The sequence below is a fragment of the Protopterus annectens genome, chromosome 1.part1, assembly GCF_019279795.1.
Source record: "Protopterus annectens isolate FY-2018-M chromosome 1.part1, PAN1.0, whole genome shotgun sequence".
Classification (NCBI taxonomy): Eukaryota; Metazoa; Chordata; order Ceratodontiformes; family Protopteridae; genus Protopterus; species Protopterus annectens.
In genome coordinates this window covers 275,439,075-275,455,544 of record NC_056726.1, presented here as the reverse complement: position 1 = coordinate 275,455,544, position 16,470 = coordinate 275,439,075, and the positions used below count along the sequence as shown (strand labels likewise).

The following is a 16,470-nucleotide window of genomic DNA, read 5'->3' as shown; positions in this document are numbered from 1 at the left end:
CCAAAAGTTCCTCACCAAAAGGATAAAGGGACTCCAAAATCTGTCATATGCTGCCAGATTGAAGAAACTCCAGCTCTATTCAGTCGCATACCGCCTGCTCAGAGGTGACATGTGCCTGACATACAAGGCCATGTCCAACCCGGAATTAATGGACATGCTCCACCTCAAAAAATCCAAATCCACCAAAACCACTAGAGCAAGCGACTTAAACCTTAGCACGGATATAAATAGGACGTGCTGGTGGGATAGATTTATCACTCAGAGACTCCCTATGCTGTGGAATAAAATCCCGGTCCATGTGAGGCAGAGCACCTCGCTGGCTCTCTTCAAGAGAAATCTTGACCTGTGGATGGGAGATCGTAGGTTTACCCCGGGAATCATCTCTGTGTCACTGCTGGACAGAGGCACAACAAACTAATGGGCACAGTATTTTTTCATATAAGGGGTGGCGTAAGCCACAAAACTTTGGGCTAGGCTTATAAATGCCTTAGGGCAGATAGCCTAGTATAAACCTATGAACCTATGAACGATCCAGAAGATACCTACGTTTTTTGCTCGGAGCTAGTCAGTACCAGTTCAGAGCTCTATCGGTCTCACCACAGCCCATCAGGAAGTTCATCAAGTGCGTGGCAGTATTAGCAGCTCACTTGAGACTGCTAGGATTTCAGATGTTTCCTTATCTGGATGACTGGCTCATAACCGCTTCGACCAGGCATCACCTGACCAAAACACGAGATTATATACTCCAGTTATGCTCCCAGCTGCGGATTACTATCAGTCACAACAAATCTCAATTAGAACCAGCTCAGATATTAGAGTTTATTGGAGCTTTGTTCAACACAGTATCCTTAGCAGCTTCCCTTCCATTGCCAAGGGTACAAACCATACAATTCCAGGTCAGAAAGATCATTCATAATTCCTCTCTCTCAGCTCGATTGATTCTTCAGACTTTGGGGTCAGTGTCTGCTGTGATAGTTTTAGTTCTGCTACCAAGATACCACATGAGAATTCTTCAATGGACCCTAGCCACTCAGCGGGCTATTCTGTATCGACCCTTATCCACCCAAATCAAGATAGCTCAGGCATGCAAAAATTACTTTCTTTGGTAAAGTCACTCCGGTAAGATGATGCAAAGTCGCCTCTTCACTTTTCGTCAGCCTAAGGCCATATTTACCACAGATGCTTCCCAGATCGGGTGATGTGGGGTCATTTTTTAGGAAAGAGAGTCCATCCAAGGCACCCTGATCCTGGGAAGAGGACAATATGCATATCCATGTCCTAGAAATGAGAGCTGTCCTCCGAGAGTTGCAGGCCTTTCAAGACCCTTTTCCCTCTGTGACTCTTGAGATCTAGATGGATAACATGTCATTGGTTTGGTACATCAACAAACAAGGAGGAACCAAATCTTATCCCTTGTGTTGAGAAGCTTTGAGAGTGTGACAGTGGGTGATGTCAACTAATCGATTTCTGATAGCAATGCACATATCAGGGAAATCCAACGTAATAGCAGATGAGTTAAGCAGGTCCATTCTAATGCCTCATGAGTGGTCTCTCAACTTCAAAGTGGCAGAAAAGATTTCCTTTGATGAGGCCAACCTTGTTTGGACCTATTTGCATCTCCCTTCAACAACAAATGCAGCAGGTACTTTGCCCTGGTCACCCCACTGGAGGAGTCACCAAGAGATGCTCTCCACGATTGACTCCCCGGACTCCTCTACGTTTTACATCTAATCCCAAGATTCCATTAGGAATCATCTCAATTGAAGAGCACAGCCATCCTCCTTGCCCATTATTGGCCTTGTCAAATTTGTATTGCCTTTCTTTGTCATCATTGGTTCTTCCCCCATGGATTCTGGATCCAGTTCCAGACCTACTGTCTCACCCAACAAACATGGTACATCCAGACCCTTCAGGCCTGAAATTAACCACATGGTTTCTCCACTTCCATTAATAACAAGAACTCTCCTTCCCTGTTTGCCACATTCTTTTGTCCTCCTACAAAGCTTCTACTAAATAAATTTACAGAAGTAAATGAAAAAAGTTTGCTGTTTGGGCACAGCAGAATGACACTGACTCCTTTTCAGCACCAGTTCATAATGTTATAGAATTTTTAGCAAAACTTTTTAACAAAGGTGGTAGTTCTTCTACTGCTAAAGCACAACTAGCTGCCATTTCTGATGTTCATTTTGGAGTAAACAATTTGTCTTTAGCCTCTTTAAATCTTTATAAGGCTTTTGTAAAGGGAACTTTTCTTCTTAGACCCTTTTTTAAAGACCCAACTCACCCATGGGATTTAAATTTAGTTTTAAAAGCCTTGACCCAATCTCCCTTTGAACCATCAGCCAAATGTGAATTAAAATTTCTAATTTGGAAGACTGGCTTTTTAGTGGCCATTACAGCTGCTAAAATTGTATCAGAACTTGAAGCCCTAGCTTCTAAACCTCCTTATTTGATTTTTCATAAGGATAGGGTATCTTTACAAACTAACCTTTCCTTCCTAAGGTGGTGTCAGAAGCCAGTATAAATCAAACTATCAACCTTCATGTCTTCTTTCCAAGTTTTTCAAACAAAAGAGAATATATGCTGCATATGTTAGATGTTCGCCAGCAGTTATTTTTCTTACCTACACAGGACAAAAAATTTCAAGAAATCAGATCAACTATTTGTCTCATTTTTCAGATTCAAAATTGGGTAAACCAGTTACCAAAGTGACCTTAGCCAAATGGTTAACTGGTTGTATTTCATTTGTTTAACAAAGAGCAGGTTTGACTTTGCAAAAACCTCTAAAAGCTCATTCAACCAGATCTATGGCAACCTCTTCAGTGTTTTTATCCAGATCTTCCTTGGATGATATTTGTGCATCTGCAGCTTGGGCTAACCTTCATACTATTATTGCGCATTACAAATTTGATCTGGTCTGTAGGGGAAGAGCCGCTTTCGGCTCAGTGGATCAGGAAGAAATATCCTTCCATAAAGTCCTCCCAAGATTGAGGTAGCTGGGGACTCTGTCCCAACAATCGAGGAATGAATGAAAATGGCAACATCCGATAAAGTTATGTACTCACCAGAACGTTTCATCGGTGTTGTCCATTTTCATTCTTCCTCAACTTCCCTCATTCCAACCCCCTACCAATTTCACTTCTGGAAGGATCACAAGTTACTAAAGGGACCAAAGTTCCTTTGTTTGAGCTCAGATACTGGTATTTGTTTTTTTCCATGTTCACTAAAAGCCAACAAACAAGATCTGAGGTATGGCAGGGGACTAGTACATTATGGGTAAGAGTGAAGCTCGAGAGCTTTTAGTATCCTATGAGCTGTAAAAAGTGTCTGGGTCAGATCTAAACCCAACAGTTGAGGAAGAATGAAAATGGACAACATAGATGGAACATTATGGTGAGTACATAACTTCTTTTTCCATAAATCTGTTACACAAAACCAGAGTATAGCATCATAGAAATCTGAGCACAGCTAATGAAAACTCTGTCTGAGATAGTGCAGCATTTATGATTAGTAATGTTATGATTTAATTTTTAGAGTAACCATGCCTCAAAGATTGACTCTTGTCTTGCATCGTACACACAACAGTACTTAATTTGTTGAGTCATCTGTTTTTTTCCCCTGTATTACAGAGTTACACATTCATGAATCAAGAACAGCTGCAGATTATTGCTGAAAGGCTTGATCCTAGCCAAACAAAGGAGGTATGTTTGCCTAGATATTGTTATACAGATATTCTGCTGTCCCATATTGTTGAAATATCTTTTAGAATGCTAAAGCATTATTATTTTGCTTATGAAACTGTGACTGTGATTCGTAGTCAAGTTGCCTAGTAACCAATCTAGTACAGTACGTCCTGTATACTAGGGAAGCTTATCCAGTTCTTGAAGGCCCCCACCAGTTTGCCTAGAAGTGCAGCTCTGCATTGCTGGGCAATGAAAGTTTTGGCAGTGTATTTTAACATGGTTGTTAAGGGGCAGGGCCTATGACAGTGTGGTGCCATAAGTAGTCCAGTGTGTTGCTCATTTAGGATGCTTGTGTTTTACTGCTGTCCTGCAGTCTCCACTGTGGAAGTCAACCTAAGGAGGAATGTAGACAATGTGACGTATGTGGACAGTATGAAAGTGAGTTTGTAAGTATTTGTGCATAAATGTGTACTGTGTGTGTGTGTGTGTGTGTGTGTGTGTGTGCGTGTGTGTGTTCGTGCACGTGCATGGTGGATGCTTTATGTAGCTTGTGGTTTGTAAGAATGGTGAGATCATGCTCCAGAGTATGCAAGTACTGGGCATGCCTGTGTGTGTGTGTGTGTGTGTGTGTTTGCAATAGCTTAGATCAGTAGCTTAGATCTCACACAATATAGCTAGGTAGAACACAGGTTTAGTATAACTTTGCTTCAGTTAGCCTTACCTGTCTGATAGCACACAAGGTATAGTATGTCAGTTTATACATGTGTATGTCACTGTTTGCAGTCATCTATATATGTGTGTTAGTATCTACCACTGTATTTGGGTTGGGGTTATAAGTTTGTGTGGTTTGTTAGAGTGCTCAACTAAGAAGTGAACATCTGCTTTGTTTCATGATTTATAACAATGCAAATTCTTTGGCAATTCGTTACCCCCTGTGCAGATATGAATGGCTATGAACTACAAAATGAAGTTGCACCCTAACTCGCACTGAGCTGTCCTGTTGCCTATGAATTCCAGCTGGTGTTTTTTCACCACTAGCAGTGTTGTGCAGTGCTGCATCTTATGCTCTGAGGTGTGTGTCTGATGACAGAACAGAACCAACGTGCTTCCTTTCTTCATTGCATTTGAATGTCTTTTTCTTTTTTTTTTCTTTTTACAGTATGCCTATAAAATATCTCAAGTATGTAGTATTAAATGTACAGTTATTATTATTCAGTAAGTATAAGTAGAAAAGGAGCTGTTACTTATTCCATTTCCAGATCATTAAAGAGTTGGAGCATGTTCCATCATTTGATGGGCACAAGACAGAGAAACTGATATTCAGAGGTGCCAGCCATTCATTAGATGTGGACACACACACACACACAACCCATATGGACATAACAAAGATATAAAGACTTCTCATGAAGAAGTCTCCCCCACCCAAGAACCAAACTAGAGAACCAAGCTGTGAGGCAGAAATGCTGATGGCTGCATCCAAAGTATTATTATTATCATTATTTTTATTATATTTTTGTGGAACGTTTGCCTTTTATTTACAATAGATTTTTTTTTTTTTTTTTTTTTGCATTAGAACCCTATAAGAAAGAGAGATTTTCAGGGGGGTCGGTACTCATCAAGGTTATATCATTGTGCAAAAACCTGACAGAATGTGTAGTTATTAATCTTTATTTTTTGTTATCTAGATAATGGGTACATGCGCTAGTTTGTGGATCATTTTTAGATACTACTAGGGCAAAAAGCCAAAGGATAAAGATATATATATAATGTTACCACAGGGATAACTGGCTTGTGGCGGCCAAGCATTCATAGTGACGTTACTTTTTGAGCCTTTGATGTGGGCTCTTCCTGGGGGGGGTTCTTAGGCAGTGGGAATGATGTTTATTTCCTTGTAGCATAAGGGTACTTTCGCCATGGCAAGAGAGGTGTTAAATGTCTCCATGAGTACAGTGCACAGTTGATTAGCACAACTTTTTAACACCTTGCCCAGTTGTCTAGACCAGCAGCCTTCCTGGGGTTCACCTTCCTTAGCTCTCTTCTCACCTCCTCTGTACTGAGTTTGAGCACAGCATCCTTCTCATCACTAAGTAGCTTTAGTGCCAGCCTGTTGTTTCTCTCTTCAAATCTTCCAAAGAGGATATTCAAACTGTTTAGGAATGTGATGCTGTACTCACACTGTGCTAACCTGATTTTGTAGGCAGTGATCTCCTGTATGCCTTGCCATAATCTCATTGCATCCCTAATGTCGTCAGAGTGGCTTTGCACCCTTCTGCCATACTCCCTGTTTGCTTCCTGTATACCTCTCATCAGATTGCCTCTTGCTTGCATTAGGACTGCTTTGTCCTTACCCCTATAAGCTGTTTTTCTTGCCTTCAGAAGCTCATATACCTTGGGGGTGAGTCATAGCTTCTGGTTAGCTTAAAGTGATGCTTTTGGAGCTTGTTACTTCATCAACCCAGTTTGAAATGTATGACATCACAACCTCTGTGTAGTCATCTGTGGTGAGATGCTGATTTACTGTGGCTGCCTCCTTGAACATATCCCAGTTTGTTCTTTCAAAGCAGTCTTAGAGGGCCTCCATAGCTCCTTTTGGCCAGACCCTGATTTGTTTCTTTGTGGGTTACTCTCTAATCAGTGCCGGTTTGTAGGCTGGTGATAGCAGTCTGGTATAATGGTCAGAGTTTCCCATTTGCGGAAGTTGCACAGCCTTCTAAGCTTATGTACACCTTTTCAGGGATATTTTCACCTCTAGTGGGAACATCCACATACTGATGGTAGTATAGGAGTACTTCTTTCAAATCTGCCTTATTAAAGTCCCTTGCTAGCACCTGTACAAAGTCAGAATTTTTACCCTGCAGCTCACCAATATGATTGCATAGTTTGTTTAGAGCCTCGGTGGTATTATCACTGGGTGGGATACACACCACTGTTACATTGACCCCGTTTAGCTCCCTGGGCAAGTAAAATGGTCTACATGTGATGGACAGAAACTCTTAAGTTCTCACAATAGTGTGATAGTTAGATTTCACAGTTACTGCACCATCTTTTGTTGATATAGATGCATACTCTCCTCCTCTGGCCTTTCTTCAAAGTGTTTGGTTCCTGTCTGCAAGAAAAAGTGTGAGACTCTTTAAGTTTACTACACTTGTCATTTATCATGCCATGCAGCCACATTTCAGTAAACAAAAATAAACAAGTATTTCGCACCTTGTTCTTATTGCAGTGTTCCAGTCTAAAGTAGTCCGTCTTGTTATCCAGTGATCTCACATTAGCCAACAGTATTGTTGGTAGTGCAGGCCTGTAAGGATTTGCTTTTAGCTTAACAGCAATACCTGCTCTGCATCCTCTTTTCCTTGTTCTTTGACATCTTTTTCTCTTTTTCCTTGTCCAGCATGTTCTAAAACCACCTTCTACCAGTTTCAGGTATATTAGAGTATATACAGTTAAAATACTCAGCTGTTATGACTCTGTGAAAGCTGTAGGCCCCGGGTACTCCACAGACTTCAAGGCATTAATCCAGCAACATGTAGATGTCGACTGTTTAATTTCTAGTAACTTCTGTCTGCTGTAACTTATTATACCTCTAATTAAGTGCAAAAAATGATTTTTTGTGTGTTTTTTTTGTGCAAAAGAAGACAAAATATGCAAATCTCTGGAACTAGCCGACGCAGCCTCTGCCTCACAAGGTGCTGCCATTTTTTTTTTAATCTGCTGATTAGGGTTATGGGTTTAGCATAACAGTAAATGTGAAGTTGTTAAATCTCACCGTTTATTCTCACTGATGGTTTATTTTCACTGATGGGTTCGGAGCCGATCCTCGCCTCTGACACGGCCGATAGCACAGCTCGAGGTTTAGCAATAGCTCGGGACCAAGCCCCTTATCCCATGATGCACTGCTGGAATTAACTCAGATCTAGTTTGCCACGGCACGGATCTCTTGGTTTCCAGCGTTGCTCGAGACTGTTTTCTGCAAATTAGCAAGTTTTACAATTTCTTTTCTGATATTCTCATAGTTTTAGGTGTTAGAGTGTTATTTAGAGTGTTAGCCCCTTCTATATAATATTAGTTGTTCTGGCCGTTTTTTTTTTTTTTTTGTGTGTGTTAGTGGCCTCTTCAGCTAGTTTTGGCTTTGGTCTCTAGTGGATTAGAGTAGTCTAGTGTTAGTGATATATATACTTATATATATATATATATATATATATATATAGATATATATGTCTATTTAGTGTCACCTCTTTGGGCATTGTTTAAGTGTGTGTTAAACTTTTTCTATTTCTTGTTAGTTGTGATAGAGTTGTGGATACAAACATTATGTCTGAAGGGAAAGAAAAACCTACCAAGTCTGGCTTCAAGAAATGTCCAGACTATGGACAAAAGATGTCAGTCACTGATGAGCACGTTCAGTGTGTATATTGTTTGGGAGCGGTACAAGAATCTTGCAGCATTTGCCATCCTTTTTCATCCAGGGTATTGTTAGAAAGGAAGAGAAAATTGGTAGATTGAGGCTTGCTAAACTACCCCTTTTCTGAAGCACTGAGTGGCCAGGATGGTGCCAGCAAGTCCTCAAAGTCTTCAAAATCCTCAGGATATTCTAAGGGATCTAAGACGGTTAAAATAATGGAGGATTCAGGGCCATCAGTTCCACTGGCCTTGGAACTGAGTGTCCCTTCCTGTTGGAGCCAGCTCACAGCCTTGGAGCCAGTCTCTGAGACTCCATCATCTCCTCTGCTTCATTCGGCACTGTCTAAGCATTCATCAAAATCTTCTGTCAGTCTCTCAGATCTGGATATGGACCGGTTGGTGCAGAAGCTCTTACAGGCACCAGGCCTTGCCAGATTGTTGTTGGCTTCGACACTTCCGTCGGAGCCAAAGACCATCACTCTGGACTTGACTGCTCCTCCTCCGAGCAGTACCAGATCCTCAGAGCCAGAGGAGGCCGATCTGATGTTTGTTGATCTGTGGAGCTGAGACCTTCTCTGGTATCTTTGGTTCCATCTGCTCAGATGTTCTCTGCGCCAACTGGGGACTCTAGGATCCGACAGTTTCCTGTCGGGTCTGGTAAGGATAGTCGTACCAACTTGTCGGTGCTGACTCTTCCTCTTGGGGCCTTGGCTCGGATGAACGTGGCTCCTACCTCGGGCTCAGAGCCCATGGCTTCGGTGCGGGAGGATCAGACTATTCCTTTGGGTCCGTCTACTCCTTCTCATTGGAGCCATGGTGCTTTCTAAGCTATGAGGAGAGTCATGTCTCCAAGGACATCTTCAGCATCAGGCCTTACTTCCTCTTCCCCTCAAGAGCCTGTGTCTGCTTCTGTTTCCATCGGCCAACCCAAGCGTAGAGACCCTGAGCCTCAGGTAGCCCCACAGGGTGCTCCTTGCTCTTCCAAGACCTCTCCAGAGGATCCCGCTGAGGAGGTTCCCGGGATGAGGTTGTGTAAGAGGAGACACTTGGACTCCCCACAGGAGTCTTTGACATCTGACACTGACTTGGATGAGTCAGAAGGGTCCCCTCGATCGCCCTCTGAGGATATCTCCTTTGCGGAGGTACTAGAGATCCTTAGGCAGAGGGGTGATTGGCAGTCCAAAAGCCCTACCGAGGACGAGTCAGTGCTTCTGAAGGCTTTCGGGTCTCAACCTTCCACCTCTTGGGTGTCTCCAAACGAGCTCATGGATCTGATCTCTCGTAGGGTGTGGGCGTCGCCGGAGTCCATGGAACCTGCCCCTCGGAGGCCAAATAAGTTCATCTCCACCCCCATGGATAAACCTTTTTTGACTAAGGGAGTGCCTGTTGATGCCATGTTGGTGGCGGCAGCCACCAAGAAGGAATTGTCTGAAACTTCCTCATCTATCCATCCTCTTTAACAGAGATTCTAGATCATGGATAAATATGGGAAACGCATGTTTAGTTCAGTGACTTTTTCTCTTCGATCACTGAACTATCTAACCCACTTCACCAGACTCCAAAGAGATCTCCTGAAAGAGCTAGGAGATACTCTCCATGGTACGGTAGCTGCAGGGGTTTCCGACAAAGTTACCAACCAGCTTCCTACTCTAAACTCGATTGTGAACTCATCCATGCGTCTCATATCTTACACAGCTGATGGGTCGAGTAGGGCCGCAAGTTCAGGCATTGCTCTGCATAGACATGCCTGGATGTATCTCTTTTCCTTCACGGAGCCCTTCAAGTCTTCATTTATCAGCACCCCATTTGATGGCTCATCCTTGTTTGGGCCCAAGGTCAAGGAATCTTTGACCAGGTGTAAGCAGGAAGGAAAGACTGTCAGAGTCCGCTTTTCTACCCCTATTCGGCCTTATCCTAAGGGCCCTAAGGGCGCAAAGATGTGGTTCCAAAAAGCCCAAGGAGCCTATCAGGACACACATGGAGATACCACCTCTAGAAGCAGAGGAGGGGGTTATAATGGAAGACGTCATCCGCGTGGCAGAGGGGGCCCGCAACAGCAGGGTGACAGAGGTCAATTCAGAGGAGGGGGTTATAATGGAAGATGTCACCCGCGTGGCAGAGGGGGTTCGCAACAGCAGGGTGACAGAGGTCAATTCTCTGGTCAGCCCTACCAGCGCTTCTGAAAGGAGGCCCGGCTGTCCTGCTCTGGAGGCAGTTGGGGGTCGCTTGTTATTATACCCAGAAGCCTGGCTAGACATAACATCCTATACCTGGGGTACAAAGCATCATCTCCAGAGGGTATTTCATACCATTCTCTCCCCCGCCCCTATTCCTGTCAAGAGAATCCCGGACATTCCACCCAGTTTCAGGGAACAAGCAACTATAGAGGTCCACAAGTTGCTAAAAAAAAAAAAGTCATCCAGCCAGTCCCAGCAGACCAAACAGGATTCGGAACTTACTCAAGATTCTTTTTGGTTCCAAAGAAAACAGGGGACTGGAGACCTATCTTGGTCCTCGGCAGACTCAACCAATTTGTGAAGAAAGAGAAGTTCCGAATGGTCACGCTTCAGTCCATACTTCCCTTTTTAGGGAAAGGCAATTGGATGTGCTCCATTGATCTCAAGGACGTGTACTACCACATAAAGATGGACAGACACTCCAGAGATCACCTGCGTTTCCGGCTGGGAGCCAATCACTGTCAGTTTCGAATCCTACCCTTTGGTCTTACTACAGCCCTCAGAGTGTTCATCAAATGCATGACAGTGGTCACGGCTCACCTGAGGTGTCTAGGATTCCAGGTGTTTCCTTACCTAGACTATTGGCTTCTTACCTCCACCACCATGCATCAACTGATTCAGGCAACCAAATCCACTCTGACACTCTGCAGCCAATTAGGCATTACTGTCAACTTCGAAAAGTCTGCCTTGTCACCATCGCAGCATATCGTCTTTATAGCAACAGAGTTAGATGCCTCAACCAAGGCTCTACGTCTTCCAGCCGAAAGAGTCTCACTGCTTCGCCAGCACATCGCCTCATTGGTTTCAAAGAACAGAGCTCCAGCCGCAGAGGTCTTGAAAGTATTAGGTTTGATGGCAGCAATATTAGCCATTCCTCTTGCAAGGCTGCATATGCGAATTCTTCAATGGCTTCTATTCACTGGATGGTCTTACCAGGAATTGCTAATGAACCATATCATCCTCATCACAAACTCATGTAAGAGGGACCTTCAGTGGTGGTTGACGTCTTTTCATGTCACAATGGGACAACCCTTTGTGCTCCTTCCCCCAGTAGCCACTGTGACCACGGACGCTTCTCTGACGGGGGGGGGGGCATTTTCAGGGAAAGACGGCCCAAGGCACATGGACGGATCAAGAGTCACAGCTGCATATCAATGTTCTAGAGATGAGAGCAGTGCTTCTGGAGTAGCAATATTTTCAGGACTCTCTTCCTCTAGGGACAATTGCAATTCAGACAGACAACATGTCAGTGGTCTGGTACTTGAACAAACAGGTCGGAACCAAATCTTACCCCCTTTGTCGAGAAGCCCTCAGAGTATGGAAATGGGCTGTGTCATCCCAGAGTTTTCTGTTAGCAACGCACATCCCTGGGAAATCCAACATGATAGCGGACAAGCTGAACAGGGCAATTTTATTGCCTCACGAGTGGTCTCTCAAACAAGAAATTGTGGACAGGATTTTCCACAAATGGGGCCAGTCTTGCTGTGACCTTTTTGCCATTCGTATTAATACCAAATGCAGAAGCTACTTTGCACTGATACCACTTCTGGGACATTCCCGAGAGACGCAGTCATACACTATTGGCCTCCGGGTCTCCTATATGCATTTCCTCCAATCCCATTGATACCCAGATTTTTACAGAAAGCGAAGTTGCTGGGAAGGACTGTCATTCTTATAGCCCCCCATTGACCTTGACAGATTTTGTTTCCCTTTCTTCACCATCACCTGCTGGAGGATCCGTGGATCCTGGACCCAGTTCCAGATCTGCTGATACACCCGTCAGGGGACCTTCATCCTTCACTGCAGTCACTGAAGCTAACTGCTTGGCTGATCCAGTTCCCCACACAGCCAGGCTTCATTCCGTGTCGTACAACACAAGACAAATTCTGTTGTCTTCCCATAAGCCTTCCACCAGAAAATTATATCACAGTAAGTGGAAGAGGTTCTCCATTTGGGCCGGGAAACAAAAAAAATTGATCCTTTTCAAGCTCCTTTGTCGTCCATTCTAGATTTTTTTACTATGATTTTTAAGGAGGGAGCAGCAGCTGCTACAGTTCGGGTTCAGTTAGCTGCTATATCCAATTTCCATCTTGGAATTGATGGTTTAAATATTATGTCCCGTAAGTTATCTAAGGCTTTTCTTAAAGGTACTTTTCACACGAGGCCCCCATTGAAGTCTCATTATTCTCCTTGGAGTTTGAATTTTATGCTATCTGAAATAATTATTTCCCCCTTTGAACCAGCATCATCTTCTGATCTGAAATTTCGGTCCTGGAAAACTATTTTTCTAGTAGCCATTACTTCTGCCCGCAGAATGTCAGAACTTCAAGCATTATCTATCAGACCTCCTTATATAATTTTCCATGCTGATAAGAGTATCTCTCAGAACAAACCCCTCCTTTTTGCCTAAAGTCTGTTCTGAGTCTAATATCAATCAGGTCATTGAATTGCCAGTATTTTTTCCCAACCATTCCAACAAATTAGAATACATGCTGCACAAACTTGACATGCACAGACAGCTCAGATTTTATCTTGATAGAACTAAGGATATTAAGAAATCAGCTCAACTTTTTGTATCCTTTTCGGAGGGCAGAAAAGGTAGACCAGTGGCTAAAACAACCCTTTCAAAATGGTTATCGTATTGTATCTCATTTGTTCATGCAACTGCTAACATACCTTTGCCACACAAAGTAAAGGCTCATTCAACCAGAGCCGTTTCTACGTCTTCTGCTTTTCAAGCCAAATTCCCCCTTGATAACATTTACGCTGCAGCCACTTGGTCTAAGCCTCATACTTTTATCACTCATTACAAAGTGGATAAGGCCTCCAGGGACAGGGCTTCTTTTGGTTCTATGGTCCTGAAAAATGTACTCCCGTGAGCCACCCAGGATTGCGGGTGCTAGGGACGCTACCCATCAGTGAGAATAAACTGGGAGATTTAACAACTTCACATAAAGAAGTTATGTACTTACCATAACGTTCCATGTGAGTTGTTTATCTCACCTTTATTCTCACGTCCCTCTCTCCATCCCCCACCTGGCTGACATTTGACTCAGAGGCTGGTATCATCCTGGTTGTTCAATTCTTATTATTATTTTCCTTTTTGGGAGAGTGGAAATCTTCCAGGGATATAGTACATGCAGCAAACAAGATCTCAGGTAATTCCAGCAGTGCATCATGGGATAAGGGGTTTGGTCTCGAGGTATTGCTAAACCTTGAGCTGTGCTATCAGCCGTGTCAGAGTAGAGGATCGGCTCCAAACCCATCAGTGAGAATAAAGGCAAGATAAACAACTTGCATGGAATGTTATGGTAAATACATAACTTCTTTTTCCTGAACATCATAGTTCCTGTTTCCACATGATAAGGCACACACTTCTTCCCATGTCATGATATATTTCTATGTCAGCAATTAACTTCTGTAATGAAATTAGTTCAGGATATCGCTGTTTACTTCTGAAACTGATATTCTGACCTGTCTGTGAATAACCGTGGTTTATATTTTGTTAGTTTTTGCCACACTTTATCATTATGTTTTTTTTCTTTAGTCCCATGAGACCTCATTGTTACTGGCCCATCCCCCAGTACCCATTTACACCTCCAGGTCTACAAGCTACTCTCCAATACCCCCTAGACTTAACTTTGTTTTTCTGGAGCCGATAGTGGATTCTGAGGTTGTCCTGGTAGCTTGGCCCATTTGTGCCTCTGTGGGGAGGGATTATTTTATGACCTACCCACTTCCCATCCCCCCTACCATGCTCATTGTTCTTGTGTCTGGGCGCAACCTCCCTCTTTGGACTAGGATCCCCCTTAGGGAGCCTATCAGTGGTCATCTTTCCACCTGGGATGAGCACACCCATCCTTTCTTGCTACTCTGTTGTTCGAGCCTGTGGTTAAACTTGGGTTGATTATACCATAGTCCAAGCTTTATCCTTCTTCTCCACTGGAGTGGCCCACTTTATCATTATCTGTTACCACAAGAGTGGTAAACTAGCTCCTTCTGTTTGTTGAAGTGGTATCCTGTTTATGGTTATATTCACCTCATATTATGTTTGGAGGTGTTGTCAGACTGAATTCAGTATTCTGCAAATTGAAGTTTTATGGCTTATAGCACTTATGTTTTTTTTTCCTATACTACTTGGTAGAGATTCTAGAAAATATGCTGTCTTATTCAGAGGTGTTAAGTTGTATGATATTTAACCATTAACAGGCTATGCTCCTGCTCTACTCCAGGTTCATAGGTAAGTACTAGGCTAGCTGCTCCTGTGGACCATTTTAAGCCTATCCATTTTCTCTTTTTGTTCTTGAATTAACTTTCCAATTTGATTATAGATTTTCCTTACCCATCCCATGGTCAATAATTATATATTTAATTATGTCCTCTGAGGTAGTGCACTGATCAGTATTGACCAGTTTCAGTCAGGCTCAACCTAGGTGAAACACAAACAAAAAATACAGAAGTGTAAGCAAAAAACAGAATTGCTCAGACTAATTATTTAGAAAAAAATGTGTATATACATTCAGTTGAACAAGCAGAGTGTAATGTACAGTATATACATTAGTTTCTAAAGTGGATCAATCTTCAGTGAATCCTGAGGGAAAAGAAGGGACTCCTTATTACCCCAAGTGAGAATAACTGGGTCATACCATAGATGATTTGAGGGGACACATGCATGGGATAAAGCATTTAGGAGCAGCCTTTGTCCATTAGTTGTACAGGGAGCAGTCCTGTGGTAACTTTACTGTTTCACATCAACAGATCCATGTTGCGCTTGAACATGGACAGGGATGGCCTTTGTTTTATATGGTTGTGGAATCTGTTCTAGAGCAGCGGTATCCTCTACAAGATGTACCTGTCCCTCCAAACTGTTCTGTTGATTTTGCAGAAGAAATGTGGATCCCTAGCCTGAGTATTATTTCTGATACTATTTGACTTGCTGATCTTTGTTAAATCCATCATTATTGGATCAGAGGATGCATTCTATGCTAGACACGTCACCTCTTTGTAGTCTGTGGGGTACAGAATATAGTGACACAGCTTTGAGTCTTTCCATGTAGGAAGTGTCTGAGCCTTGTATCTCTGTAGGAGTTCCAGTTGTTGGATGTGCTTAGACAAATGCATACCAAAAGAGCTTTATATTCAGTGTTATGGGTTAATACAAGTAGATTAATCATTACAGACTTTTATACCAAATGGACTAGTATCCAGTAGTCTGAAACCCAAATAATTTACTGTATATTTAGTGCATATTTTGTACCTACTTTCTCTTGCTATCTACCATCTCATTACCTGTTTACCCTACTAAGCATTTATCCTACATCTGTTAAGTGTCGCTCTCTTTCTCTTGTATGTATTGCATACACAACTTCCTTCCTCATACACATGCCCACAGGTCTTCTAAATAACTGCTTTTTTTCCCAAAATGTTTTTATTCGTTTTAGAACACAATAACTTTAAAGTAGAGTAACAAGAAAAAACAAATAAAATATATACAATGTCCATAACAACTAAAAAAGCAATGTACATAGGAGAACACTTAATATTTCTCTTAAGAGATTAGACAATTTTGTCCAAGCAATTAAATCTCATTGTTACAACAAATGTATTTCACAAGATGAATAAACTCAACTTTAAAGACATGAGTAGATTGGGATTTACAATTTTTAGTAAAAATTTTCTGTGCTGTAGAGAGGATAGACCATAGTAAAACATTTGTTTTTTAGGAATGACTTCAGGAACATTGAAAAGGATAAGGAAGTCAGAAATTATACAGTGTCATGCCACAGAGCTTTACAAAGATATATGTGATAGTGTTCAATCTCGCCGTTTGTTCTTACACATGGGTTCGGAGCCGATCCTCGGCTCCGTGTCGGCCGCTTGCAAGCTCTGCATCGAGAGGAAGCTCGAGACAATCTAATACCCACAATCCCCTTCTGCCTTTACCTCAGATCTAGTTTGCCACTGCTGCGTTCGCATCGCTGCGAGCTAGCTCGAGCATCTTGAGATAAGATATAACTTTATTTTTGTTATATTTTAAAGAAAATTTGTTCTAATAGTAACTTTTGATATACTGAGTGTATGTGTATGTGAGTAGGTAGATTTTCTCGGTACCATTAAGTTTATTAACTGGTTAGAGTTTTTCGGGGCCT

The 16,470-nt window shown here is 42.5% G+C and overlaps 1 protein-coding gene across 1 annotated transcript in view; it reads left to right on the top strand.

The window, feature by feature from the left end:
• LOC122814407 (protein broad-minded-like) overlaps positions 1-16,470 on the top strand; it is a 296,314-nt gene that overhangs the window by 122,416 nt on the left and 157,428 nt on the right. Inside the window, exon 4 of the mRNA XM_044086993.1 lies at positions 3,630-3,701. Coding sequence (XP_043942928.1) covers positions 3,630-3,701 — 72 coding nt within the window. The remainder of the gene's footprint in view (positions 1-3,629; positions 3,702-16,470) is intronic.